General features: G+C 35.6%; 1 protein-coding gene across 2 annotated transcripts in view; it reads right to left on the bottom strand.

The window, feature by feature from the left end:
• SLC35F3 (solute carrier family 35 member F3) overlaps window positions 1-27,454 on the bottom strand; it is a 511,111-nt gene that overhangs the window by 123,022 nt on the left and 360,635 nt on the right. Inside the window, exon 1 of one of the 2 annotated variants that reach the window (XM_074262423.1) lies at window positions 20,073-20,562. The exons of the other annotated variant lie outside the window; for it this stretch is intronic. Within the exon in view, the coding sequence (XP_074118524.1) occupies window positions 20,073-20,148 (76 nt within the window). The 5' untranslated portion in view covers window positions 20,149-20,562. Of the gene's footprint in view, window positions 1-20,072; window positions 20,563-27,454 lie in introns of those variants that run through there. 2 annotated transcript variants of the gene reach the window in all.

The raw sequence follows: 27,454 nt of genomic DNA, 5'->3' as shown, positions 1-27,454 counted from the left end.
TGAAATAACACTAGCATTTCCATTAAATAGTAGAAAAGAAAAAGATTGCACATAAAACTGCAAATCTATTATGTACAACTTGATATTTCTTTAAAATACATAGTTGTTATTGTCTAATTTTTTTTCTTTTCCTTTTTTTTTTCTTTCTGTTCCCCCCCTCCCCCCACTATCACTGGACAGATGAAGGATGGATGGCTACTTATTGGATATCTCACAGAAGTATCTTTGTTTTAGATACAGGGTAGATTAGAATGGCCTCCAGTTTCTTCCTTTGGTTCACAAGTTTCTATGAATCAAAAAAAAATTAAACAAGTTGCTATGATGGATAAATCTAAGGACACAAAATTTAATCATCCTACAATTAGGTTCAAATAACTAACATAATGGAGAACGGGGTACAGGTGTTTGTTCAGTGTCTTTCATGTAGATGAATATCTATGAATAAAGTCCCTGACTTCAAATGAATGTAATCAGCTCCTATATTCAGATTTATCTGATCTACTCATGAAGTGCCCAATGTTCATTGATCTTAGCTAGTATGAAGTTTCTAGCTCCCTTTGTCAGTATGAGTATCAGATCCTATGACTCTTAACACTTTTGATGTTAGAACTGGTGAGTTACCTGAGCCCAATTGGTTGCCTGGGACTCAATTATAATGAATTCACTTGCCTAGATACAGGCAATCAGAGAAGGGGATGGTATAAGTCTTGTTCCTTCCTTATGGGTGTTTATCTATGCTATCACATAAAATTCAATTAACTTTGTAATTATCTTAAAATGGGATGAGGATTTTCTTTTTTTTTTCCCTTTGAAATACCAAACCTAACCAATAAAAAGGGCATGCATGGTTAGATAATAGTTTATATTAGATAATAGTCCATGTGAAAAGAGCCATTTAGCAGGTTTCAAGTTTAACATCTTAGTTGTGATATGGCAGGGAAAACAAACAAACAAAAAAACCTAATGTGATCTTAGGTTGCCTGAAATGTTTTCCTTCTCATTTTTGTGGCCTTTTTGATCTGATTTTTCTTGTGCTGAAAGATAATTTTATAAATATGAATGTATATATTGGATTTAACATATATATTTCAATATGTTTAATATATACTGGATTACTAGCCATCTAGAGGAGAGGGGAAATCTGGAACACAAGATTTTGCAAGGGTCAATGTTGAAAATTTGTCCATGCATATGTTTTGAAAATAAAAAGGTTTAATAATAATACAAAAAAGTGAAGGAAGAGGGCGGGATTAGATCCTGCTATATCCTACTTTTCTTAGGCTGCATTTTGGATACTGTATTTAGTATTGGAGACAATATTTTAATGAAGGATCGTGGCAAACAGGAATATATCCAGGGGAGGGAAAAAAGGATGGGTGGGCCAAATGAAAAATCTACAGACTGAAAATTCAAGGGTAAAGGAGGGAGAAGGAAAGATTTAATAGTGTGGGGGAATTGGAGGGAAAAGGAGGGGAGTTGGGAAAGGACACATTAGCATGACACTCATTTTCAAGTTTTTGAAGGATTGTCATATGAAATGGAACTGGAATTCATGTTTTTGATGGCATAAGACCCAGGAATAAGAGGTAGAGGTTACAGAGAAGCAAATTTGAGCTTTGTGGCAGAGGGAATAGCCTGACAATTAAAGTTATTTAAAAGTGGGATAGCTATGTGGAATTCCACATCTCTGGATGTCTTTAAGCAGAAGTTAGATGACCATTTTTTATGAATATTGCAGAGGAGATTGCTGTTTCAGGTATAGTATGGAATAGATCAGAGATGACAAATTCAAATAAAAATGGAGGCTATTAAATAGCACATTTGTATTTGTATTTATGTTGTTAACTATTACCCAATTACATTTTAATGTGATTAGAGCTCAAGTTGGCTGCATGTTTGATACCTCTGCCCTGCATGACTTTGTAAGGATTTTCTGAAGATTTTACAAGATTTTATGAACTCTCATATTTTACAAAATTATGTCTTCTCTCCTCACCACACTATAAGTTTCTTGAGAGCAGGGTGTTAATTTCATTATATAAGATATGAATATGACATAAACTAATAATTCATCATAAATTATTAGTTCATATTTTGTTATGTGCTGTTATATAATATATTTTATATATTACTTATAATTCAAATATAGTACATTGCTATAAACTATTACTTAATACAATAGATTACCATGTTATATAATATATACTGCTAATTATTAGTCAATTATGAATCTTATCCTATCCTATCATTAATAAATATATAATATAGTAATACATATCATTATAAATATGTACAAATATGTCCTTTTGAGTGTTTCAAATAAATAAACCAACATTTATTGACATATTATTAATGACATTATTATTAATAACATATGACAATGACTATATCTTGATCATTTTTAAATTCTTCATAGCCTCTATATAGTTCTTTGGACAGCACAGGCATTAAAAAAATTGTTGAATGGAATTCAACCCAAAAGATTTCAGAAAGGATCTTAACTTCTCTGACTACAGAAAGCTAATTTGAATTAGAATGTCTTATATTTTTTGGAAGTTCAGGGTGTCTGTTCTTTGTGATCATCATCCATTTAATTAAGATAAAGATAAGGTCAGAACTTGAAATTTCATTGTTCAGGGAACTTTGGCATAAAGAAACTCCTTCTACCAGTGCTTATAACATCATCTATATGCCGGTAGTAAGACTTGAATTCAGCTCTTGCTGTCTTTGTAGATGGCTCTGAATCTACTACCCCATTCTTCCTCCCAGAATTGTATTAATCACAAACACTATTAGTCTCATTCTCCTCATCTATAAAATGAGCTGAAAAGGAAATAGCAATTCACTTATTTATCTTTGCCAAGAAAATACCAAATGGGTTACCAAGAGTTTGACATAATTGAAAAATAACAAAATAACAGCAATATAATTTATATAGAACATACCTCTACAATGCACTTTATAGATATTTTTATTCTCATAACAACTATGGGTAGTTTATTTATCCTCATTTTGAGGCAGTCAGAGGTTTAATAAATTGTTTCACAGTACTTCTAAAAGTGTCTGAGACCATATTTGAGCTCATATTTTCTTGACTCTATTAAGTTTAAAGGCTTAACTGGTGAACAATGTTAATCTAAAATTATTAATTTGAAGAGAAGTTATAGGATCAAGATACTTTGTGTAATTAATTATGAATAAATTAGCTTTCAGTTTACTTCTCTTTTCTACTCCTTTAAAATTTGCCTAGTGAGACTCTCAAATTGGGACTCAATTTCATTCAATTCTGGCATTCCACTTCTCAGTATAGGAACAAAGACACTTTTGTGTCCTATATCTACTCTTCTTCTCCCCTTTTACACATTATTCTTATTCTAAGATTAGAATGAACTCAAGATTAGAATGAATAAAATTTTAAATAGAATATTAGGAAGGAGATTAGAACAATATATCACAAGGAAAATATACTATAACCAGGTAGGATTTATGCTAAAAATGCAAAACTGGTTCAGTATTAGGAAAATTATCAATATAATTGACTTTATCAATAATAAAATTAATAGTAGTTACATGATTATCTCAATAGATACAGGAAAGACAAAATCCTATTCCTTATTCCTATTAAAAACACTAAGGAGCATAGGAATAAATGGAGCTTTCCTTAAAATGGTAAGAAAGACCTACCTAAAACTATCCATAAGCATTATCTATGATGGGAATAAGCTACAAGCCTTCCCAATAAAATCAGGGGTTAAACAAGGAAGCCCATTATCAGCACTATTATTCAACATCATACTAGAAAAGTTAGCTATATAATTTAAGGAATAAAAAGAAATTGAAGGAATTAAAACAGGCAATGAGAAAACAAAGCTCCTTCTTTGTAGATGATATGATGGCATACTTAGAGAATAGACAATTTGAAATAATAAACTATGTCAGAAAAGATAGAGGATGCATAATAAACTCACATAACTAACATTTCTGTATCTATATTACCAACAAAGTCCATCAGCAAGAGATGGAAAGAGAAACTCCATTTAAAATAAATGTAGAAAATATAAAATACTTGGGAGTTTAACTGCCAAAACAAATTTAGGAACTATGAACACAATTACAAAACACTTTTTGTACAAATAAAGTCAGACCTAAACAAGAGCCAAACTGATATGATGAAAATAACAATTCTATTAAATACATTTATTTATTCAGTGCCATGACAATCAAGCTATCAAAAATTATTTCATAGAACTAGAAAAAGTAATAATGCAATTTATCTGGAAGGTCAAAAGAACAATAATTTTAAAGGAATTAATTAAAATAAATGTGAAAAAGGTGACTTAGCCATCCAAGATATCAAACCATATATCAAAACTCTTTGCCACTGGTAAAGAAATAAGAGTATTGGGGCAGCTAGGTGGTGCAATGGATAGACCATCATCCCTGAAGTCAGGAGGACCTGAGTTCAAATCTGGTTTCAGACACAATACTTCCTAGCTATGTGATTTTGGGCAAGTCACTTAACCCCAATTGCCTTAGCCAAAAAAAAAAAAAAAAGTGTTGAATCAGTGGAATACATTGAATATAGAGGATACAGAAAACAATGACTACAGTAATCTATTGTTTGATAAATCCCCAAATCCCAGATTTTGGGATAAGAACTAACTATTTAACAAAAATGCTGGGAAAACTCAAAAACAGTATGACAGAAACTAGGGATAGACTAACATTTTATACCATAAACCAAGATAAGGTCAAAATGGTCACATGATTTATATATAAAGTCTGATATCATAAACAAATTTGAAAAGAATAGTATACCTATCAGATTTATGGAAAAGGTAAAGATGAATAATTCTGATTATATTAAATTTAAAAGTTTTTGCACAGAGCTAAGATGCAACCAAAATGAGAAGGAAAGCAGAAAGGTGGGAAATAATTTTCATAGTAAGCATCTCCAGTACAGGACAGATTTCTCAAATATGTAGAGAAATTAGTAAAAATTTATAATATGAGTCATTCCCCAATTGATAAATGGTAAAAGAATATAAACAGGCAGTTTTCAGATTAGGAAATTTTAAAAAATGGTCATATGGATAAACTGTTCTAAGCTACTATTGAGTAGTGAAATAAAATGAAAACATCTCTGAGGCACGGCCTCATACTTATCAGATTGGTTAAGATGCCAGGAAAAGAAAACAATAAATGTTGGAAGGGATGTGAAAAAATTGGGACACTAATGCTTTGTTGATGGAGTTGTAAACTGATCCAACCTTTCTGGGAAGCATTTTGGAACTATGCTCAAAGTTGTATATGCATACTCTTTGATCCAGCAATACTATTACTAAGACTATATCCCAAAGACATTCAAAAAAAGGGGAAAGGGCCTATTTTCACACAAAAAAATCTTTAGAAGTTCTTTTTGTAATGGCAAAGAATTAGAAACTGAAAAGTTGTCCATCAATGGGGGCATTGGCTAAACAAGTTGTGGTATATGATTTTGATGGAAGGCTATTGCTTTAAGAAATGATGGGCAGAATGATTTCAGGGAAATCTGGAAAGACTTACATGAACTGAAAGAAAGTGAGGTGAGCAGAACTAGGGGAACATTGTACATAGTAACAGAAAAATTGTAGCATGATAAACTAAGAATGACTTAGCTCTTCTCAACAATACAGTGATCCAAGATAATTTCAAAAGATTCAGGATGAAAAATGCTATCCACATCCAGAGAAAGAATAAATGGAATGCAGATTTAAGTATACTATTTTTACTTTCTTTATTTTTCATGGTTTTCTCCCCTTTGAGTTTGTGTCTTCTTTTAAAACAGATTAATATGGAAATATGTTTTGCATAATTACATATGTATAACATATCAAATTGCTTACTATCTCAGAAAAGGGAGAGAGGAGAGGGGAAGGGAGAAAATTTGAAACTCAAAATTTCAAAAAAAAATGTTAAAAATTATCTGTATTTGTCATTTGGAAAAATAAAAATTTTAAAAAAGATTGTAATGAGTCCCAATGCAGAAATACCTTTGAGCTATTATCTCAAAATTTTTCATCACCTCTATAATAAGTATGGTCCCAGAGCTCCTCCTGCCTTGACTATTAGATAGGTTTAGAAATAGACATTTTTCTCCCACTCTTTCCCTTCTTCCCCCATTTTCATCCATTTGTCAGGAACTGACAAAAAGATTGATATTTTCTTTGTTACTGTACAGAGCTTGATAATCTATCCGGATTCCTCAGTATTTCTGTACTTTTGAGCTATAGTTTGATGAGGTCATAATTTCCTTCCTATACTCTTACTCTGATACTTCATATTCAACCATATCAACCCCATCAGACTAAAGTTCCTATTCCTATATTTCCTTCCCTGATTTTGTGCCCATTGGACCTCCTTTAATACATTGTCCTTCATGTTAGAAATGTATTCTGGAAATTACTTTATATATATGTTATATTTTTTTATATTTTTATGTGTTGTCTCCCCCATGAGAATGTAAGCTTTATGAAGGACTCGATTGCTTTATTTTGTTTGCATTGCCAGTACCTAGGATGATGCCTGGGACATAGGAGGTATTTCATGCCCGTGGAAGGGAACTAGATTCAGCAAAAATTTATTTAAGTATTTATTTTGCAATAGGCACTGAAATTTCTTATTTGTTGTGGGGGTAGGAAGGAGAAGAATGATTTCAACATTATAGGTATCTCCCAATATTGAAACTCTCCTCCACCAAAGCAGATCAACAACTTGCTTGTTACTTGTAGTTTTAGAGAGTTTCTTGGGAGCATCAATATATTAAATGGCCTACCAATGGTCACAGTTTGTATCAGAAGTAGAACTTGACTTTGATCTTCCCAAATCTAAGGCTGACCCCTGATTTAGTATACTATGCTGCTTTTTAGTATGAAGATTCAAAAAATGAACACAAGATCCTTGTTTTCAAGCACTTTATATCATATTGGGAAGGGGAAAATTAAAAAGGTAAATAATGAAGCAAAACTAACATAATTTGAGAAGTAAAAAGAAAGACTTTTTAGAGAATGTGGCATTTCAGGGGAACCTTAAAGAAAGCTAAGACTTTTAATCAATCAACAAACATTTGTGAAACACTTACTATGTATTATTCACTGTATTAGTGCTGGAGATCCAAAAAAAAGGACAAAAGACAATCCTTGTCCTCAAGGAGATTATGATGTAATGGGGACAACAATGTACAAACAAAGCAAGCCATATACAGACTAAAAAGAAGATGATCAATAAAGGGTAAGCACTGGAACTAAGAGGGGTTGAGAAATGCTTCCTACAGAAAACAGAACTTTTAATGGAACGTGAATGTGGGGAAGTCAGTATTTATATTAGAGAAGGAAAGTGTTCTAGGCATGAAGTATAGCCAGAGAATGAGAGCCAGAAAATCTCTAAGCCCCAAGCTGAAAGATGGAAACTTTCTTTAAGGAACAACCGAGAGGTAAGAGTACATATGTTAGAGTAAGGTACAAAAAATCCTGGAAAGATAGCAAGGAAATAGTGAATGCCAAAGAGAACATTTTATATTTGTCCTTAAATGCAATAGGGAGCCAGTGGAGTTTATTGATTAGTAGCTTATTAAGAGTTAGAGGTGAGGCATTATTTCATTATAGGTATGGAACTTGGCTGTGAGTACAAGAAAACAGAGAAGAAAATAGACATGTGTGCACTAGACTCAGGAAATCCCCATAACCTTTTCCTTGCCTCCCTATCTCTGAATATTGACAATGGATAAGAAGGGTGCCTTTTAAGAAGGCTGAATCAAGGAGAAGAGGCAATACCCTGATTCTTTTGTTTCCGGAGGCTAGTTTCTGTTGGAGGACTTCCATGTGTCTGGGATGTGGCCCCAAAGAAACCTTTTAGTTTGAAACTCAAATTGCGAAAGAGAATGAAGAGTTGAATTTTGATTTGAATGGAATTTGACTCCTTTTTTTAATTTGGAAAAGAATTTTCAAAAGTTAATCTTGGCTATGAGAAAGAAATGAGACATCATGGTTTGCTTTGAAAATATGTATTTTGATAGTCAGGTGATAATAGTTGAATTTACTACATTGGGTATATCATTGACTTTGCTCATCTAATTCTTTTGAACCTTAGTTTCTTCATTGTTAGATGAGCTCTATATTTCTTTCTAGGAGTCTGACTTGGATAAAATTGCATGAATTAGAATTGCTTTTGTTGTAGAGCAAGTCTATGAGGTCTCAAGTAGAGCTAGGGAGAAAAAGGGAAGTTGTTTTTATTACATTACATGTTATTACATTAGTATAATACATGATAAAAGCACTTCCTATTTATGAAGTTCTCTGGTGAGTTCTCAGCCAGAACAGTTCTTCAAAGGCTGAGAAAGATACTTGACTTCTTTTTGCATGAAGTCCATCAAGGCTGCCCGAGGTTCCCCAGTGAGCCAAGATTAAAGCTAGAATTAGAATTCAAAATTCCGACCCTAAAAGCCTTGGTTAAATCTGCTGGATATACTGCATCAACAAAAAGCCATTTTTGTATTGTTCTTTCTTTCTTCTTTTTTAATCTCCCAGGGGATACCTGAATGACTTTCAAATGTTCAAATAGCATGCTTTCATTCATCAATATTAAGACAACTTTATGTGTAGCACATGCTGAAAGATATGGATTATTGGTCCATGAAAAACTGAATGAATGTGGATTAAACTTTAAATTATGTTGAAAGAGTCAAGGGACCATATCTTGAAGAAAATAATTGATTACTGTATCTTGATGCCTAGACTGAAAATACATTTTAGCTTTAAATTAAAGGGATTAAAAAAACCTTGCTTGCTATTCACATAGTAGGCATTCATTAAATGTTGATTGATGTTATAGGAACTAAAACACACACACACATACACACACACACAGACGTGTGTGTGTGTGTGTGTGTGTATGTGTGTGTGTGTGTGTGTGTGTGTGTGTGTGTGTGTGTGTGTGTGAGTGGTGGAGTAACCATTCTCCAAGTTAAGTTTCAAAGCTGGAATTGGCCTGAAGATTTGACCTACAGATCATACTCTGGGCTCTTAGAAACCTAAAAGAGTTTGGGTATTTTGGGATGCATTTACAAGAAGAGGCATTGAGATGAGAAAGAGTCTACATGAACTTCCTATATAGAGAGCAGATTTCTGGCAGCTGCTTCATTCCTGCAATCAACAAGTTTCTAAGGGGTCATTCTTCTTGGAATAGATGTATTTCAATCAGGACCTTTTCAGAAAGCAACAGGGATCATAACCCACAGGAATATAACAGCTGCTAGCTACTGCTCAGTGGTTTTCTGTTCAAACTGAGTTGGCACAGCATTTAGAACTAGAACAAAGATCTGAGATAAACAAGCTAAGAAGAGAATAAGACAGAATGATAACTGATTGAAGGAGACTTGCAATGTATCCTTTGAGTTCAAATCCCATTTCAGATAGTTAGTAGCTGTGTGAGTCACTCAACATCTCTAAACTTGTTTCCTCAAATGTAAATGGGATTGGACTCAATGACCTCTAAATTATAACTGAACTCACAATCTATGGAGGTGGAGTAGGGGATAAACTCCTGACTTTCAAGTCAAAAGACCTAAAATCAAAATTTCCCCCAGATATGTATTAGTTCTGTTGTTATGCCACAGTTCTTTTTTATTGTCCTGACTCAGTTTCCCTAATTATCTTGACCCAGTCCTGACTCAGTTTCTCTGCTTCAGTTTATAATTATCAGCTCAAAGCTCAGTCCTGCAAAACCTCCCCACCTTCTTTATAAGAATATTTGATAAGGATAAAAGATCTTATGTTTTAGAATATCAGAATGCCTCTCCCCATCCTAAGCCATCAGAATGTCAGATACCATCTTATCAAGATGCCTCTCCCCATGTCCGGGATGCCTACACCTATTACGTCATCCCTCTCCAGAGGCTCAATACCCTGATATCTCCCCTGCCTCAGTATACCACCTGAGTCTGAGCCATGTGTATATAGGTCATTGAGAACTCACACTGTTGGCTGGATTCACGGAGACAATAGTCTCATTCGGCTCTGAGACCAAACCATGGATCCATTTGGTCCTAGTAAATCTTTCCCATTTAATAAATTATTAAATATGCCCTAATCTCTATCTTACCTCAGTTTCTCTGGCATTATACTTTGAATAGCAATTGGTTTTGGTTCTGGCCAGAAACTTTGAGGACCTTGCCCTCTTGGCATGATATTTTGTGATGGTAAATTAGTTCATTTTCCCCTCAATTCTCATCAAGCACTTATTTATTGAATGGGCATTGACTCAGACAAACTGAGACTTGGGAAAGGCCTTAATATAGTAAGTCATGGTTAGCCACTGCATCCTGGTCCATCATCACTTATCTTGACTTTGATGATTCTGAAGGAGGAAGTGAGGCTGATAACTTTGTGCAACTCTGCTTCTCTTAAATCCAATCGATGAGTAAGTCAAGACATCATCCTTGTGATGTCATTGGTTCTCTTTGAGAATGAAGGATGAACAATGACCATGGATGAAACATTTCACATTTATTTGCCTCATTTTCCTCATTTGTAGACTGAGGACAATGATAGCACCTTCCTCCTAGGATTGTTGTAATAAGAAAAATGCTGGCTTCAAAAGCATTCTTTCTTCCCCAATTCTCTTGCCTCCAGTTGATACAGGAACTGAGCATCCATAAGGATGTGTTGAGATTTTTTTCTTAAAAGGGGGTTGACTTTTATATCTTATGGCTAACATCATTTCATAAACTGCTAACTGGCACTTAAGAATGAATATTTCTTATAGAGTTAGTGGTGAGATTATTTTTACTATAAACCATTCATAATTAGTGCAAGTCACAAACAAAACTGTTTAGCAGGAAAAAAATGTTGCTAGTGCCTTTATTGTCCCCAGTCTTCTTTCTATGAATTCATTTCAATCAATCAAGAAATATTTAGTAAGTCCCTCCCATGCCTTGAGCTGGGTGTTGAGAATACAAAGACAGAAAGAAAGAAATAGTCCTTGTATTCAAGTAACTTACATTTTGTTGTGAGAGACAATATATACTTAGTTAAGGATAAAAAACAAATACATAAACATGATTTTTGACAAGGAATGGTTAGGAGCAATAGATGGTGATTAGGGAAGTCCTCATAAAGAAGCTGGGACTTGAGTTGAGCTTGAAAGGAAATTAGGTATTGTAAGAGGAAAAGGAGGTGAGGAGGGCTGAGGATCATCCTTTTCCAAAAGAGGATGAGAGAAGTATCAGTTTGGTTAGATTTCAGAATACAGGAAGGGACATATATAACAAAGTTGGAAAGGTAGGTTAGGATGGATCTGGTTTTGAAAGGGCTTAAATATTAAATATTTCAGGTGTTCACTGCTCTTATTCTCTTCCATCACTGACTCCTGGCATGGACCTAACAGCAATGGCCATGTATTTGAATAGTACCCCATATACTTGATCTTGCCCAATTCTAATTCCTTTTATCTAGTTATAGGCAGTTAAGTGACATAATAGAGAGAGTGCAGGGTCTGTGGTCAGGAATTAAAATACAGCTTTGGATACCTACTAGTTGTGTAATCCTGAACAAGCTACTTAACCTCTGTTTGCCTCAGTTTCCTGAACCATTAAAATGGGGACAAAAATAGTACTTATGCTTCAAGATTGTTATGAATGAAATAATAGTTGAAATGAAATTTGTAATATAATGAAAATTATAATGAAATAAAATAATTGTGAAATGCCTAACATAATGCCTGGCAATAGTAAGCACTATATAAATGTTAACTATTGTTATTCTGAACTGTATCCCATTATCTCACCATCTTGCTCTCTGATTAAGACAAAAAACATTAATTAGGCAAACCAATCTTGACAAGGAAACGAAGAAAAAAAATCTAATCTTTTTATTCCTAACCCTGGATAGGGTCTTCCTTTTGAGGATAGTGCCTTTTCATATGTCAGTGTGAAAATGATTTCAAATTTAAGATGTTATGAAATCTTCAACTTCATAAGGTCATGGGGATATTTTCTGTTCTCTGCTTCTTTTCTTGGTATTTTTTATTAGCTAGATATTACTACATTACTACTAAGGAATGAATCTAATGGTAGGAACTCCAAGTTTGTCAAGAAGTCAGAGGAAGAGATATTTTGAGCCCGAGATGCCTACAAGTAATGTTTCTGAAATTATTGCAAGAGGTATCATAGAGCAATGGTTAAACCATGGTGAATAGGGTACCTCAAGGTTGGGTCCAAATCCTGTCTCTTACATATACTTGCTATTTGCCTTTGGATAAGCCATGCTCCAGGCAACTCTTTAAGACTAAGTTGCAATGAAGGCATCTGTTTTATTGGTAGACAAAGTCTTCATACTCAGATATTTTCAATGAAATTGATGTGTCCAGGTCTTATGCTTATTTAGAATCATACCACACAAAATATTGCCAATTAAGATGACAGAAGTAGGGCTGACTCTGCTAATATCACAGGAAGGAGAAGTAGCCAGTATTATCAAGATAGGATACATCTATGAGAGTAACAATAACAGACATGCTGCCCTCCCTTGGAACTGAGACGTAACAATCTTACTGGAGCAAAAACTTTAGGAAGAGTTCGAAAAACAGTTGTAAATAGTAATTGATTCTGCAAAAGTGTATACAACCCCAAACCAAAGGTCAACCCTTCCTTGAGAATATTTGGTGTCATAACCAGTTTAATTATGCACAATTATTGCTTCTTAATACAGGAATGGATGCTAGTGGGAGGCTTAGGGGAAGAGATTTTGAATCTCATTGGTAGAAAGGCAGTTAGCATTATGGGAGAGTGATACCCCTGGAGTCAGCAAGACTTGAATTTGAATCTAGCCTCAGACGCTTACGAGTTGTATGGCAATGGGCAAGTCACAACATAAATTTTCTCAAATATAAAATGGGTATAATAATAGCATAGACCTTGCAGGGTTGTTGTGAGACTCAAACAAGTTATTTGTAAAAATACTTAGCACAGTGCCTGGAACAGAGTACGAGCCATATAAATGTTTATTTTCTTCCCCTATGCAGGGAACTCCCAACGTAGATTGGTTCCTGCAATTTACAGCTTTTGAGAGTTGTCTCTAATGGCAACTTGCCCAGAGTTAAATAGGCAATGTATGTGAGTGATAGGATTGAGTCTGGTATTCCTGATTAGGAGGCCAGTTCCCTATTTACTACACCATATTATCTCATTATTTGTATTTTTTTAAACTTAGTGTGAATGAGATATTTTTAAATATTGATGATCTAGGTACCTATTGGTTTTGTAAAAACCTTTCTGTCTGCCACTCTTAGGATCACAGAACATCTAAGACTTGGAAGCCAAGACTGAAAAATGGCAACAATCACTTCTCCATTCTCCTTTGAGCCATTCATATCTTTATTCTGATTACCCACTTAGAAATGAAGATTTCATTTCTAAATTTGGTTTCCTAGTCCATACAATGATGCCTTCATGATGCATTTTGGGAGACTCATTACACAGTCTAATAAATAGTCCTTGTAAGTTGAATTCCCTCTCTGTGGCCTTGTCTCTCATCCAAACAGAAACACCACAATATGGGAACTACCTAGCATCAAGCATCCAAGGCAAAACAAAATGATTCACTGCTTCCAAAACAAGCACACAAAATGCAAATTATTAAAAAATAGAACTAAAGCCAAACTCAACATGAAATGCTGAAAAGAGAGAATCATAAATAAAGAATGTATGTGGGTAATGAGTTTATTATAGAGAAGAATCTTTTTTTTCCCCTTTTCCTTCTAATAGGCTTAAGACACTGAGAAATGGGTCCTGATCTGCTACAAGGAAAGGGATTAAATCTCTTTTCTTTCATGTTAAAGGGAAGGAAAGAAGGAAATATTTAAGTTTTTATTAAGCACCCATATTATCTCACTTGATCTTCACAACAACCCTGGGAAGTAGTTGCAGTTATTATTCCCATTTTACCTTTGAGGAAATTGAGGCTGGGAAATGTTAAGAGACTTGCCCAGTGTCACGCAATAAACATCTAAAAACATATTCAAGCTCTTGTCTTCTTGACTTCAGGCCCAATGTTCTATCTACTGCAGCTGTTTCTATGTAGCACTCTGTATGTGGACAGAAAGTATATTTAATCCAAAATAATAGCTTACTTATTTTATCTCAACACATCAAGCAGAATTTGGTAAAAACAGCTACTGTATTGAAATATGATTCAAGAAATCAGTTCCCATGTGGGATGCTTGCTGGACTATAGGGTTTATCAGTTACAATGGGAGACATAGAAATCTAAATAATGCCATGTGAAGATTATTTAAAAACAAATATGTTAGTGATAAAGGAAACCCATGGAGTATGAGCAATGCTGAATTGATACCTCTCTTCACTTTCAGGGACATATGTACTTAGGACTAATGAATTTCAGAATGATGAAGCAGTCCCTTAGTCCTCATGATTGGCTATAGGGGAAGAGGGGGCTGCATCATCAAAGAAGATTTATTATTTAACCAAGAAGAGCCATCTAGTCATAGGCTTAAAAGGGAGAGATGATTTCTATTTTTGCTTTCTTCTTCTTATATTCTGAATATATGGCTTGGAATTCTCTCTGAAGCTTCTTGTCCTTGAGTAAAGACAGTCTCTTCTGAACCCTTGTAGCAATGCCAATTGCTTTCATGTGGCAATGAAAACATGTGTAGCTTAACTAAGCATAAGACTGAATAGCAAGGCTCTGTATATTTCTTCTGTCTTATATTTCTTTTCCTCATTATAAGTAAGAGGATGGGTTCAAGCCATGAAATGACTTGCACAAAGACAAAAGCCTTAAGGGAGTTTTTCAGAGAATGCAGGGTCACAGGGAAGGTGAAATATCAGTTCAGCTAGACACATTTTTGTTTTAAGTGTTGACTTCTCAGAAGAGTATAATAGGAGTTTTGGGTTATTACTTCCTATTTTAAGTCTTTGTCATTTTGAATCTTTTTGGTTTTAAACATTTTGGTTGTTGTAAAGAGAATAAATAGCAGTCCAATATTGAACCTCTGCATAATGATAATGGTTACCTTTCTAATCCCTTTTGAAGAGACCCTAGGCATGAACCAATCCTAAGCTTTGTTTAAGTAATTGTCTTCATGGTTCTGCTCTGGGGTTGGGGTATGATGAGCCAGAAACAATAAGAAAGAATCCGATTCCTTTCTTTATGAGATTAATTTATCCCAAGACTGAACATGTTCTGCATGTAAACTCAGAGATGGGACATGTTAGTGGGAGAGGGTCCCTAGTCTCCTGAGCCATCAGCAGGTCTGTTAAATAAACATTTTAATTCATTAACACTTGAAGGACTAGGCCAATCAATTGACACTCAAATTTCATTATAATTTTCCTTTAAAAATAATCATTTTGAACCTATATTTTTTCTTTGCCTTATTGATTAAAAAATGCTGTTCAATTTATACAGCTTGATCCTTCAAGATATTCTTACATTTCAATTCTTCTAGTAAGGAAAACCTTGAGGGTGTTCCCCAATAGGAGTAACTCCACTGTTGGTACCTCACTCACCACTCAAGTGTTTGTCGCACAGCACAAGTACAGCCATACTGCTCAGCTCAGGCCTGTTTAACAACTCCATGTCCAGCCTCATTCCCAGCTTGTCTCAGGATTTGAAGCACCTGTTCACAAAGTGGGGGAGAGGAGGCCACATTTCATAACCTCAGGCCTTATATGGATCTAAGCATTAGAGCAGGTGAATAACATCAATAGTTGACATTTATAGACTATTCTAAGATTTGGAAAGTATGATACATTCACTATTTCATTTGAGCATCACAATAACCTTGTAAAGTAGAACATCCAGGTAATATTATTCCAGTTTTATAAATTAATAAACTGAGGCTAGGAAGAGATCGAGTTAGTTGCCAATAGTCACACAGCTACGTGTCAAAAGTGAGATTCAAGATCAAATTTTTCTGACTCTAAGGTCAGTACTTTACCTGTTAGGGTAGGGGTTCTTAACCTTGTATAGATCATAGACTCCTTTGATGGCAGTCAGGTGAAGGTTATGAATCCCTTCTCTAAATCATGCTTTTAAATACAAGCATGACATACATAGGATTATAAATCAAAACAATTCTATTGAAACACCGTTTTATATATATATATATATATATATATATATATATATACACACACAGACACATGTATATATAAAACTATTGCATTTACATATATGTATATATGTGCATATATAGAGATATTTCAACATAATTGCTTCAAACATACTGTGTGGGATATATATTTTATATTATTTGTATATATTATATATTCACGTTATTCATACACACATATATCTAGATGATATAGCATCATGGATTTTGGTTTACGGACCACCGTATTAAACCATGTCATTTCACCAAGGTATAATTAAAAAAACAGTAGTAGCTAGTCCTACATATGGGGCAAAGTAGAAGGTTCTTTACAGGATATAATTTTAGGAGTTCAGGAAGCCTTTCTCCTCCAATATTTCCCTTATTTATTCATTGATAACTTGAAATTATTTTTAAAAGCTACCTATGAGAGGTAATAAATGAATTCATTTACACTAAGGTCTAAATTACAACAGATTCTGAGGACAGATTTTATAGAGACAGATGGTAACAGATTTAAAAAAAAATGCTTTGGGTACCTGAGTATGGTGGAGGTGGTGGAGTGGGGAATAGGAAAAGGGTCATAAAAGGCAAACTTCATTTACTTCATAGTTTTACATAGTGCTAGGCTAACAGAATAGATATCATACATATTCTTTACATGGGGCAAGGAAAAAGTTGGCTATTTATGTCAGATAGTACTAAGCTCTTTCACTTAGACCAGGATCACTGCCACATAGAATTTTAATTCAGTTCAATTAAATACTACTGTTGTCAGAGCAATTTCTATCTTTGCCATCTTATCATATCTTATTTCACCACCTACATGCCTTCTGCTTTTCTACCTCTTGCTTTGGGAATGGTCATCAAATTGATGCTACCATTATTTCTAAAATGGACTTGATAATTAACTGATTTATGGTTTTGGTCACCAAATCTACTCCCCAGAGCCAAAATCCATTCTCTAGATATAATCTCCATTTAATTTTAGCCGTCTATCACTACATGAATGTAAGATTCTTGGGGGTTTGTGGTGTATTTTGTATCTGTATCCTAAGTATTAAGTATAGTGTTTGACATGATAGTAATTAATAAAGACTTATTTACTTAAATGGAGTCTCTGCTATTATGAAGCTTAGTAGAGTGGACTCAAATTAAAATGTACTGATCCAAACAAGTCATAATAAGACTTAATACCTATAGATAATACCTAAATTGCATGGGCACATGGACCTTTCTTTTAGACAAAGCAGTTCTATCCTTTCCTTATTCCTGTGTGACTAGAGGTTAGTCACTTGTTCTTTATGTAGGCAGGAAAAATCAATTTTTCAAGGACAGAAAATTACCAGGAATAGGAAGGAGGGTTTCATTGCACTTGAGCAATACTCTGAGTATTTGGTGTCACAGGTAAGCTAATGGGGAGCATTATATTTTCCACTGAGAATTGTCTGTAAAAAATTCAGTGAATATTTATTAAGCAGTTTTAGGAGTTCTTGGAAGTGGCAGTTCTATAAGTGGTAGACAGAAGAGAGACTGCTGAAGCATATGGTAATGAGGATTAGGAGCATGTAGGCACCTTTCTTGGCTGAGTGGTGTATTCACTCTGGTTATGTAATTTCATTGCCCAACATCTTCCAGAGAGGGGACTCCCTAATTTCCTGCCATAAAACAGACATACTTTGGAAATAAAATTGTTTCTTCTCATCAGTGGCAATGATTCATAGAGATATAAAGACCTGGGCAAGGCAGCCTAAGAGTTGGATTAATTAGAATTTATAGTCATCCCACATAATCTTAATGAGTTAATTTTGGATCTTGGATGGCAACAGAAAGAGGGCATTGACAATCTGGAGCCAGGATAGTGAGAGGACTATAGACATGTTACATTCAACTCATTTCAACAAGCATGCATTGATATGAGGATCATTTGGAAGAAGTAGAGATATTTAGACTGAAGATGAGAAAAGTCAGAAGGGTCATGATAATCTTTTGGAAAAAAAAAGAAAAAGAAAAGCATTCTAAGTGCTTTCATGAGGAAGAGAAATCATATTGGTTCTCTTTGGCTCCAGAGGTCAAAATTAACAGTAAATGGATAAAACCCACAGAAAAGTATTCTTAGATTTAATGTAAGGAATAAACTTTCTAACAATTAGAGCTATCAAAAATAGATTAGTATGCCTTAGAAAGTGCCCAATCCCCTTCAATGGAATTATTTAAACACAGATTGGATGATGACTTGTCAGGGATATTGTAGAGCAGAATTTCTGTTCAAGTAGATATTGAATTAGATCACTTCCAATGATCCTTTCATGTCCAAGACTATGATTATTTCTGACTGGTCTTGTGCCAAGTTTTTTTGGGGGGCCTGTAGCAACTTTATATCTGTTACACCTGAAACTGATTGAGGAAGCATTTTTTATTGCTTTTTTTGAGGGTCCTTGGAGGAAGTTGGAGTTGGGGGAGACAATTTACTGGCTTCTTGGCTAGTGGTTTGAGATATCATGAATACTAAAGTTTCTAAATGGAAGTTTCCTCTCTAGGCCTGTTTACATGATGCAAACCTGGCTGGAGTAGATAGCAAAGAATAAGGGAAATCTTTGAAAATGGTGCTGGTGATTGATGCCAATATGGGGATAAAAATTGAACTGTTGCTTATGGGAGAGAGAAAGAAGAGGATATCTGTCAACCTTCCCATGTGAAGGAGTTCTGATTCATGAAGAGTTAATTATAGTTATATCTTGTAGAGACAGCCCATTTCCTTGTAAGATCATAGAGTGGAAGGAGTTAAAGAAACCAAACTGGTTTTTGACTACATTTAGTCCTGTCCTTCTCCACATGAAGGCAATTTCCCCCCTCACTTTAGCAAAATTAGAGGAATCTGAATGAGACACATCTCTTCAGGGATTCAGAGGATGTTTTCCTTGCTGTTCCTCCCTCTCCTCCTTCATGTACACATGCCCAGTGCTGTGAAGAACTGCTGCATTTCATACGTGAAGGCCAATACTGTGATAGTCATGTAACAAAGGGTCTCCTGTTAGCCTGATGCACATAGAGGATGCTGAGGAATTCAGGAGTAGGGGGAAGATTTTTTGAGAGCTCATCCCTGTGGCTTTGGAGAAAGAGGCCACGAAGGCAGAACAGCCTCTGAGATAGCATAGAAAATCCAACTTGGAGAGAAGCCAGTTACACTCATTGCCTTGCCCATTCCTGCAGAGTTTAGCATCTGTTGGGAATGACACCAGTGTAGACAAAATTTCCCAACCATCTGATTTCACTGCAGTATCTCTGTCATCCCAACCCCCAATTCCGTCCTGGTCTGCCACAGTGTGGATGCTTAAAACTTAATGGTAACTTAAGGGGGAAAGTTTTCTCAGGGATTACCTGCTATCTGGTAGGCAGGTGTCCCAAGGCAGGTGGGGGCAGGCCAGCTTACTAGAGGGGTACAAGAACTAAGGGGGGCAATAAGACAGAGACAGATGGGTTAGGTCTGAACCAAGGGATTCCCTTTCTTGTAATCCCAGTAGAAAGTCAAGTATCTGCAGTTTAGTTTGCACCCCAGAGGCCAACACTCCTCCAAAATCACTGCAGCAAATCGGCTGCTCCTGAAGTCTGAGTGCGGGGGAGCCTTGGGGCGGCAGCAGCAACAGCAGCAGCTGGTGCCAACTGATCCACCCCACACAGTCCCACGCATTGCACTGCAGACTCAGGTCTCCGTCAATGGAGCAGATTTTACATTCCCACCTGCTCCCAGGGAACCTAAGGGAGGCATGGCTCAGGCCACAGTGGGCCAGGTCTGGCTGAATGAGATAGAGCATCTCCTCACTGAAGACTTCCCGAATGTCTGCGGACGACTTAAGGGCTTCCGTCTCCCTGAAGTCTTCCCTTCTCCCCTCCCCCCCATAGGGCAAGTGGGATACATGCGTTACCTTCCACTTTGGTTAGAGTAAGGACCGGACTGTTGCAAGCGCTGAGAGGGGCTACCCTGGCTGAATGTTTCTTCATGATGAGCCCGTCTGCCTGCAGGAGCTCTTCAGCTGATTGCCTACATCCTGGAGCCGGCTGCAGCAGGAGTCCCTCTCCTTTCCCTATTTTCAACACAACCACTCCTTCTTATAGAAGTGTGAGTGTGGGAGCTTCTTGCGTGTTTCGTGTTTCTATCTCTTTTCTCTCCCTTTCTTTTCTCTCCTCTTTCCTCCTCTTCTCTATCTCTCTCTTTCTCTCTTTTTCTCCCTTTCTCTTTCTTTTCTTCTTTCTCTCTTTTATTTTCTCCTTTTCTCTTCCTTCCTTCTCTACTTCTCTCTGTCTCTGTTTCTCTGTCTCTCTCTGTCTCTGTCTCTCTGTCTCTCTGTCTCTCTCTCTCTCTTTCTCTCTCTCTCTCTCTCTCTCTCTCTCTCTCTCTCTCTCTCTCTCTCTCTCTCTCTCTCTCTCTCTCTCTCTCTCTCTCTCTCTCTCTCTCTCTCCCTACTTCCCTCCCTCCCTCCCTTTCCCTCTCCCTCCCTCTTCTCCTTCTCTTCTCTTTCGTCCCTCTGCTGCCTGTTTTGGATACCCTGACTGTTCTCGCTGCAGCAACAGCACAGCAGCTCCTCCTTGGGCTCTCACACACGTACACACTCACACATACCACACACACTCACACAATCTCCTACTTTGAGGTTGCTATAAATCACAACGTCACAGGCAAATTCTCTCCACTCCAACCCCATAGCCTCACCTGCTCCACCCTAGGCATTTAGGAGCAAAGATACATCCAGTGACCCTGAAACTCTGGGTTCTGCAGATGGAGGAGGAAGCCACCTTACAGGGGCGGGAGCATTCCCCACCCCACCCCTGCCTCCATCTGTACAACAGAGTGGCAGCTTCTTAAGAGCTCCCAGACCAATTTTCAAAGGGGATCAGCTCACCAATGGGATGGTGGTGGACACCCACTATTTATAATATTTAAACCAGATGATTTTGCTGTTGCTATTCATAGATAGTAGCTAGATTAGTTAGACAGATAGATAGTAGGTAGGTAGGTAGGTAGAGTTTCAACTTGGGACTGGTAGAATTAACAATATTTCAGGCAAATTCCTGAAATAATATCTCACAGAGGAACACAAAGGAAATTAAACAGTAGGTCTGTAGGATCTTCTTTAGTACCAAGAATGATACATTATCATTTTTTATTCTATAGAAAGTTGTCTTCCAGAAAGGCAAGGGCAAAAAGAAATTAGAGAAGCTTGGAGAACTGAGAAATAGAAAGGATCTGAGCTAATAAATCTTTGCTCCCTAAGTCCTTCCTATCCAAGGAGTCTCACTCCCTTTGTGAAGCTTACGCAGGATAGTTTCCTATTATAATTATTTGCCAAGGGGCTTGTGGATAAGAAAGATGTTGGGCTTTTGTGGGACAGACATTGTGACCAATAACATCCATTCAGAAGTCTTCAAGCTTCTAGCCAATGAAGATTTACATACTGCTAGAAGCAGTAGTGTATAGACCACAGGACTTGGAATCAAAATGTCTGTCTCAGACACTTACTAGCTGTGTGACTCTCAGTAAGTGACTTAACTAATTTCCCTGAGTCTCAGTTTCCTTCCCTGTAAAATAAGGATAGTAAGAAGTTACCTCACAGAATTATTATGAGGACCAAATGAGTTAATTAATATGTGTAAGACTTTGCAAACCTTAAGGAGATATATCAATGCTACCTATTATTAGATGGAAATGATTTTATTATTGCATGAACATCCATAGGTAAGTATTGAAGGCCCAGATTATGCATGAATTCAGGGAGTTCCAAAAGTTCTAGTAAATTGAAAGCTCTTAAAGCTTAAAGTTGAAAAATTCAACAATCCTCATCACCTTGCTTCACTTTTAAGATGTCAAAGCTTAAAACTGCATTAAGACTCCAGAGGCAGCCAGTAGAATGATCACAAAGTGTATTACTTTCATCCCAGCATATTAGGAGGTGAGCAAGAGATGCTTTTGCTTCCCAAGTTTTTCGAATGTTGTTCCATTAATTCTTGTGTCTAGGGAGGTGGAATGTTCAGGCATTTAGGAACCTATTATAAAGATATGATCACTAAGTATACGTTGGCCATGGGTTTTAGACAAGGTCAGACAGTGAGGCCTGTGGCAGCAGAAGGAATAATAATGATGTCTCCTTCACCTCCCTCAGGTTCCCAGAAGCTTTGTTGTTTCTTTGAGTCTTTTTGTCAGGGCCTAAGGGAAGCAATCTTTTACCAAAAGAGAATGCTCTTTAGATCACGTCCTTCTACCTAGAGCACCTGAACTATTCCTTTTTTGAAACCCAATGTAGACATTACTCATAATTCATCTGAAGTTTTGTTTTGCTTTACAATTTCCATAGCTACACCAACTTAGCATGTGCCAATATTTCCATTAAAATCAGAATTTTTAATTTAGTTATCACACTGAAGGGCATTTCAACTCAATTCTAACCTAAACCACTAATATGTGTGTGAAAACACTGAAATGATAAATCATATTTTTTTCTGAAAAGGAATGATATTTTCAGGTTGGCCATGGAAGTCTTTTTTTTTAAATTCCAGAAATGTAAGAAAACAGCTTTTAATTTTCATTCAATATAATTGTCAAGTTTATTTTCTTGTCCTTAAAAAATTAAAGACAAAGTAAAATTGAATAAAAATTAATTTATATCAAGCATATGAAAACTGATTTCTTCCATGGGAACATTTGGTTTCCAACAATATTCAATGAAGTATTTATTTTTTAAAATATATTTTTTTAAAATTGATATCTTTTTTGGTTCCATAGATTAAAGGTCTTCTTATATATCTCCTTCCCCTACTTCTTGGAATGTGTCATTTCTAATTTTATCTTTACCAATAAATAATTATTGAGTACATAAGGTGTGTAGAATATTCCATTAAATAAAATGTAAGCAGTTTGCCAATCTACCTTTCTACTTTGACGGATACAAGATCTCTTCAGTATTAATACTTCTAACTGATCAGGTACAGATTCTCCATACCTCCCATTATATGTGACTCTTGCCCTCTTCTTTTTGTGAAATCTCTAGAAAGTATTTACCAAATGCACTGATCCTTTTCACGTAGGTGGGTACCAGTATACAATAGGGCTGTCAATCTCTTATTCTCCATTTCTGTTACATAATCAGTTCACATTTTCTGTTCATACATATCTCTGATTATATGTAATCACTTATAATAAACATTTTTATGTTTCTCCATTTTGTGATATTTATGAGTCCTTTCTTTGCTTCTGATGCTGTGAAAAGAAAACTAATTGCATTCAGAATTCAGAAGTTACACTTCAAATACTGGTTTTATCATCTTTGGAACTTTATGGAGGTCACTTGACCTGTGTATGACCTTGGCCACTATGAAGCTTGGCTTTCTCATGTTTGAGATGAGGACTGGGAGAGATGGTTGCTAAGGTCCTTTCCAGTTTTAAATGAGGCAATTACATGGCACAATGCATAGAGCTCTGGACCTTGAGTAAGGAAGTTCAGAGTTCAAAGTCATCCTCAGAAAGTAACTAGTTGTGTGATTGTGGGTAAGTTACTTCAACTGTAAATGGGGATAATAATAGCACCCGGTTCTCAGAGTTGTTGGGATAATGATGATATAAGATGATGATATGATAATAACGATGAGATAATATTCATAAAACACTTAGCAAAGTGCTTGGTACATAGTAGGTACTTAATGCATATTTCATTCCTTAAAATTTATGATCCATTATATTGACAAAGAAACTACTACTGATCTAATGCTCTCTCCTTAAATATGAGTATTTTCTATCATTGTAAATATTGATAACAAGCCATACACACCCTCACATCTGGCTCCTATTGTGATAGGCTCAACAAGCATCTGCACTTAATAGATAATTAACCAGGATAAGGAATGAAGCTGGAGGCCATGAAACTTTTTTTTTTCCCCAGAGGAAACTAACTTATCCTTTTAGAGTTTGAACTCATAATCTTGACCACAATAGAATAGCTCACCAACCAACTGAGCCAAACAACTGCAAAGTGTTGGAAAACTGCCAGGCTAGCAGCATTGTAGCAATCCATGCTCCTTCAGGAACACTGTTGGACTGAAAATGAATAGAGAATAAAAGACAGCAGGGTATCCAAGAGATGGGAAACTGAAACATAGCAGCTACAGGGAAGGTGGATTGTAGGAATGCTGTCAAATACCTTGTGACACAGTTTCAACTGCTGTCAGACAAGGGGGGAGAGAGGAAAAATTGTACTAGGCTGAGATATCACGTTTGTTTTTAGTAGTCCCAGATAGGATAGATCTTTTCAAGCCAGTCTCTTAAGGACTTGATACAACATAATGTTTAACAATTCTGCCTGCTTAATACAGTTTCTTAAATATCACAGATAATATCACACTTTGCAAATAGTCAATACAAATAGGAAACAAAAAGGAAACTTCAAAGAGATACTTTATTAAGCAAGACTGATGATTGCGTTATTGAACTATAATTTCACACCATTGGGTTTAGTGTTTATGCTCATAAACTAACAACAATTTATTATCTACATAGTTACCAAGAAAAAGCATTCCTGTGAATCAAGTTTTACAGATGGTAATAATATTATAACATATAATAATAATTATATTATTATAGACATTTCCTCCAAAAAACACGTTAAATACATGAACTAAGAGGAACAGTATACTGTGTAGTCAAATAAAGGTATCATACCTCATCCCTGTTGGAATGAAATAAACATGAAAACATCTTATTTCAACATTTTTAGAGGAAGAAGAATAACTATTTTGTTGATAATGATTCAAATGCTAAGATAGAAGAAATTAAGTAAAAAGTTAAGGAAGAACAATGACAGAATAGGAAAAAAGGATGCTTATTTCCAGTTCTTCATTACCTTCCAACTGTTGGCCCATGTTTCATAAGCTTCTCCCCATCAGTTTGCCATTAAATTACCCTAAAACATTGAGCCCTTAAGTTGACAAAGTTGTTATGATTTCCTTATGTACATAATGAGGGGGTGAGAGCTTCATTGAAAGCCATTTGTTTCACGGAATTCTTCAAGCTAATGATAATAGGGGATGCCTCTGGACTACAGTAGAAAATCCTCAGTACTGGGAGGAAAAATATCCAGTTCTAATCTTGGCTCTATTACTCATTAGCAAAGTGATTTTGGGGAAATCACTCAGACTCTATGCTTGTTTAATCACATGGATAAATTAAAAAAAAAAAAAAGTACTTAACAATGTGTCCAGCACTGTGCTAAGTCTTGAACATACAAATGAATGCTTGCTAATTGAATAGTTGAACGATATATAAAATGATGGTATTACACATCCAGAGAGAGAACTATGGTGTTGGAACACAGATCAAAACATTACTTTTACATTTTTTCTTTTACATAGTTTTTCCTCTTTTGTTATGATTCTAAATTTCACAATAAGATTAAAGTGGAAATATGCTTAACATGCTATATCAGATTGCTTGGTCTTTTGGGGAGAGAGGATAAGAGGGCAAGAGGGAAAAAAAACAATGGGAATCAAAATCTTATAAAAGTAAATGTTGAAAACTATCTTTACATATAATTAGAAAAATACTATTAAGTGGAGGAAAAATGAAGGGGTTAGATGAAAAGATTTCTAAGCTCTCCTTCAGCTCTAATATCCAGTGGTTTTGTGACTCTGATTGCATAAATGTGCAATGATCATACAGAAAAACTGACCACATATAATGTTTGGATGATCTTTATTCCCTTGTTTATGTCCTGGTTCTCTTACTGCACATCTGACTGTTCCTTCTCTCTTTGCTAGATCATTATCCCTTAATTATGTATGTTTTCTAAGGCTCTGTTCTGAATTCTCTTTTCTACTTTGTCTTTATATCCTTCTCTCTCATTAAACTCTTAATGATTCAATTATCTTTCCTATACAGGTAACTCCAAAATCTATATATTCAGCTTTAATATCTCTCTGAGTGAGCCAGTTCCAAATGAACTGAAGGGTTCTTAGAGGTAGAAGTGAAGAGAGAAAGAGAAGAGAGAGAGTGAGACAGACAGAGACAGAGACAGACAAAAAGAAACAGAGAGACATAGAGAGAGACAGAGAGATGAAAGAGAGACAGACAGGCAGACAAGCAGAAAGAAAGGAGAGACAGAGAGACCCAGAGAGAAAGACAGAGAGAGAAAGAGTGATAAAGAGAGGGAGAGACAAACACAGAGAAAAAAGTGTATGAATGAATGTTGTAGGTTTAAAGGTTGAATGTGGTGACAATGCCATATCAAAATTATCTCTTTGTCTATTTTTTCCTCATTTTTTGGGGGGAGGAAAAGCAATAGGGGGTAAGTGACTTGCCTAGGATTACATAGCTAGTAAAGGTTAAGTGTCTAAGGTCACATTTGAACTCAGGTCCTCTTGACTTCAAGGCCAGTATTGCTGCGCCATCTAGCTGCTCCTTCTCACATCTTTTGTACTGTTGAATTCTGAATAATATAATTCTTAGAATATCCATTTTTATAGATTCCTAATTTTTGCAACTAGTAGATCTAGATCTTATCATCTTATCAATATACTCATAGCTCTAAGCTTCTGACTAGCTATGTAATCCTAGGCAAGTCACTTACCCTCTGACCTTTGTATATTTTAATATCTTAAATTTAGAACTATTTTTAAAGACACAGTCAAAATATTGCAAAATGGTTCAAGATGATAAACTTAAGAATCTTTTAGTAGCTTATTTCGCAATGGTGAATTGAATTGAAGTGGTCACCATTTACACAAACCATGAAACCAAAAGGCATGCTGCTTTTTCAATTTTCTTCAGCTCAAAAGATATATGTCATATAAATGAATAGATATGGCTCCCAGACAGTATTGGATAGATGTTCCTGAAGTTAGACTTACCTCTAAGAGAGACTGATATTTCTGATCTGAACGAACAGGAGATATAAGTACTGGTCTTTGATTTGCAAGCCATTTGACCTCTCTGATCCTGTTTCCTCATTTGTGAAGGAATATGTGTAAACTAAGTTATTTCTATGGGCTCTTCTAGTTTTTAAAGATTTCAGTTTCAGTTGAGAAGAGAGGGTAGAATTGGAATTTAAGCAATAGACATACTGAAGTATATTCAGGCCTGGATAATTAAGAGAAGTAGGAATATGAATTGTGATCTACTTATCAATGAAATTTTCACAAAAAAAGAAAATGATTCAGACAGTCAGAGGCAGCAGCATCAAAACAATTGACATTTATAAAGTGCTTTAAGATTTGCAATGTGTTTTGCATACATTATTTTATACTCTCTTCCCTGAGAAAAGTGAGA

The sequence above is a fragment of the Sminthopsis crassicaudata genome, chromosome 4 (assembly GCF_048593235.1).
Source record: "Sminthopsis crassicaudata isolate SCR6 chromosome 4, ASM4859323v1, whole genome shotgun sequence".
Classification (NCBI taxonomy): Eukaryota; Metazoa; Chordata; class Mammalia; order Dasyuromorphia; family Dasyuridae; genus Sminthopsis; species Sminthopsis crassicaudata.
Note: the sequence above shows the minus strand (reverse complement) of the source record. Positions and strands in the feature narration are given on the sequence as shown.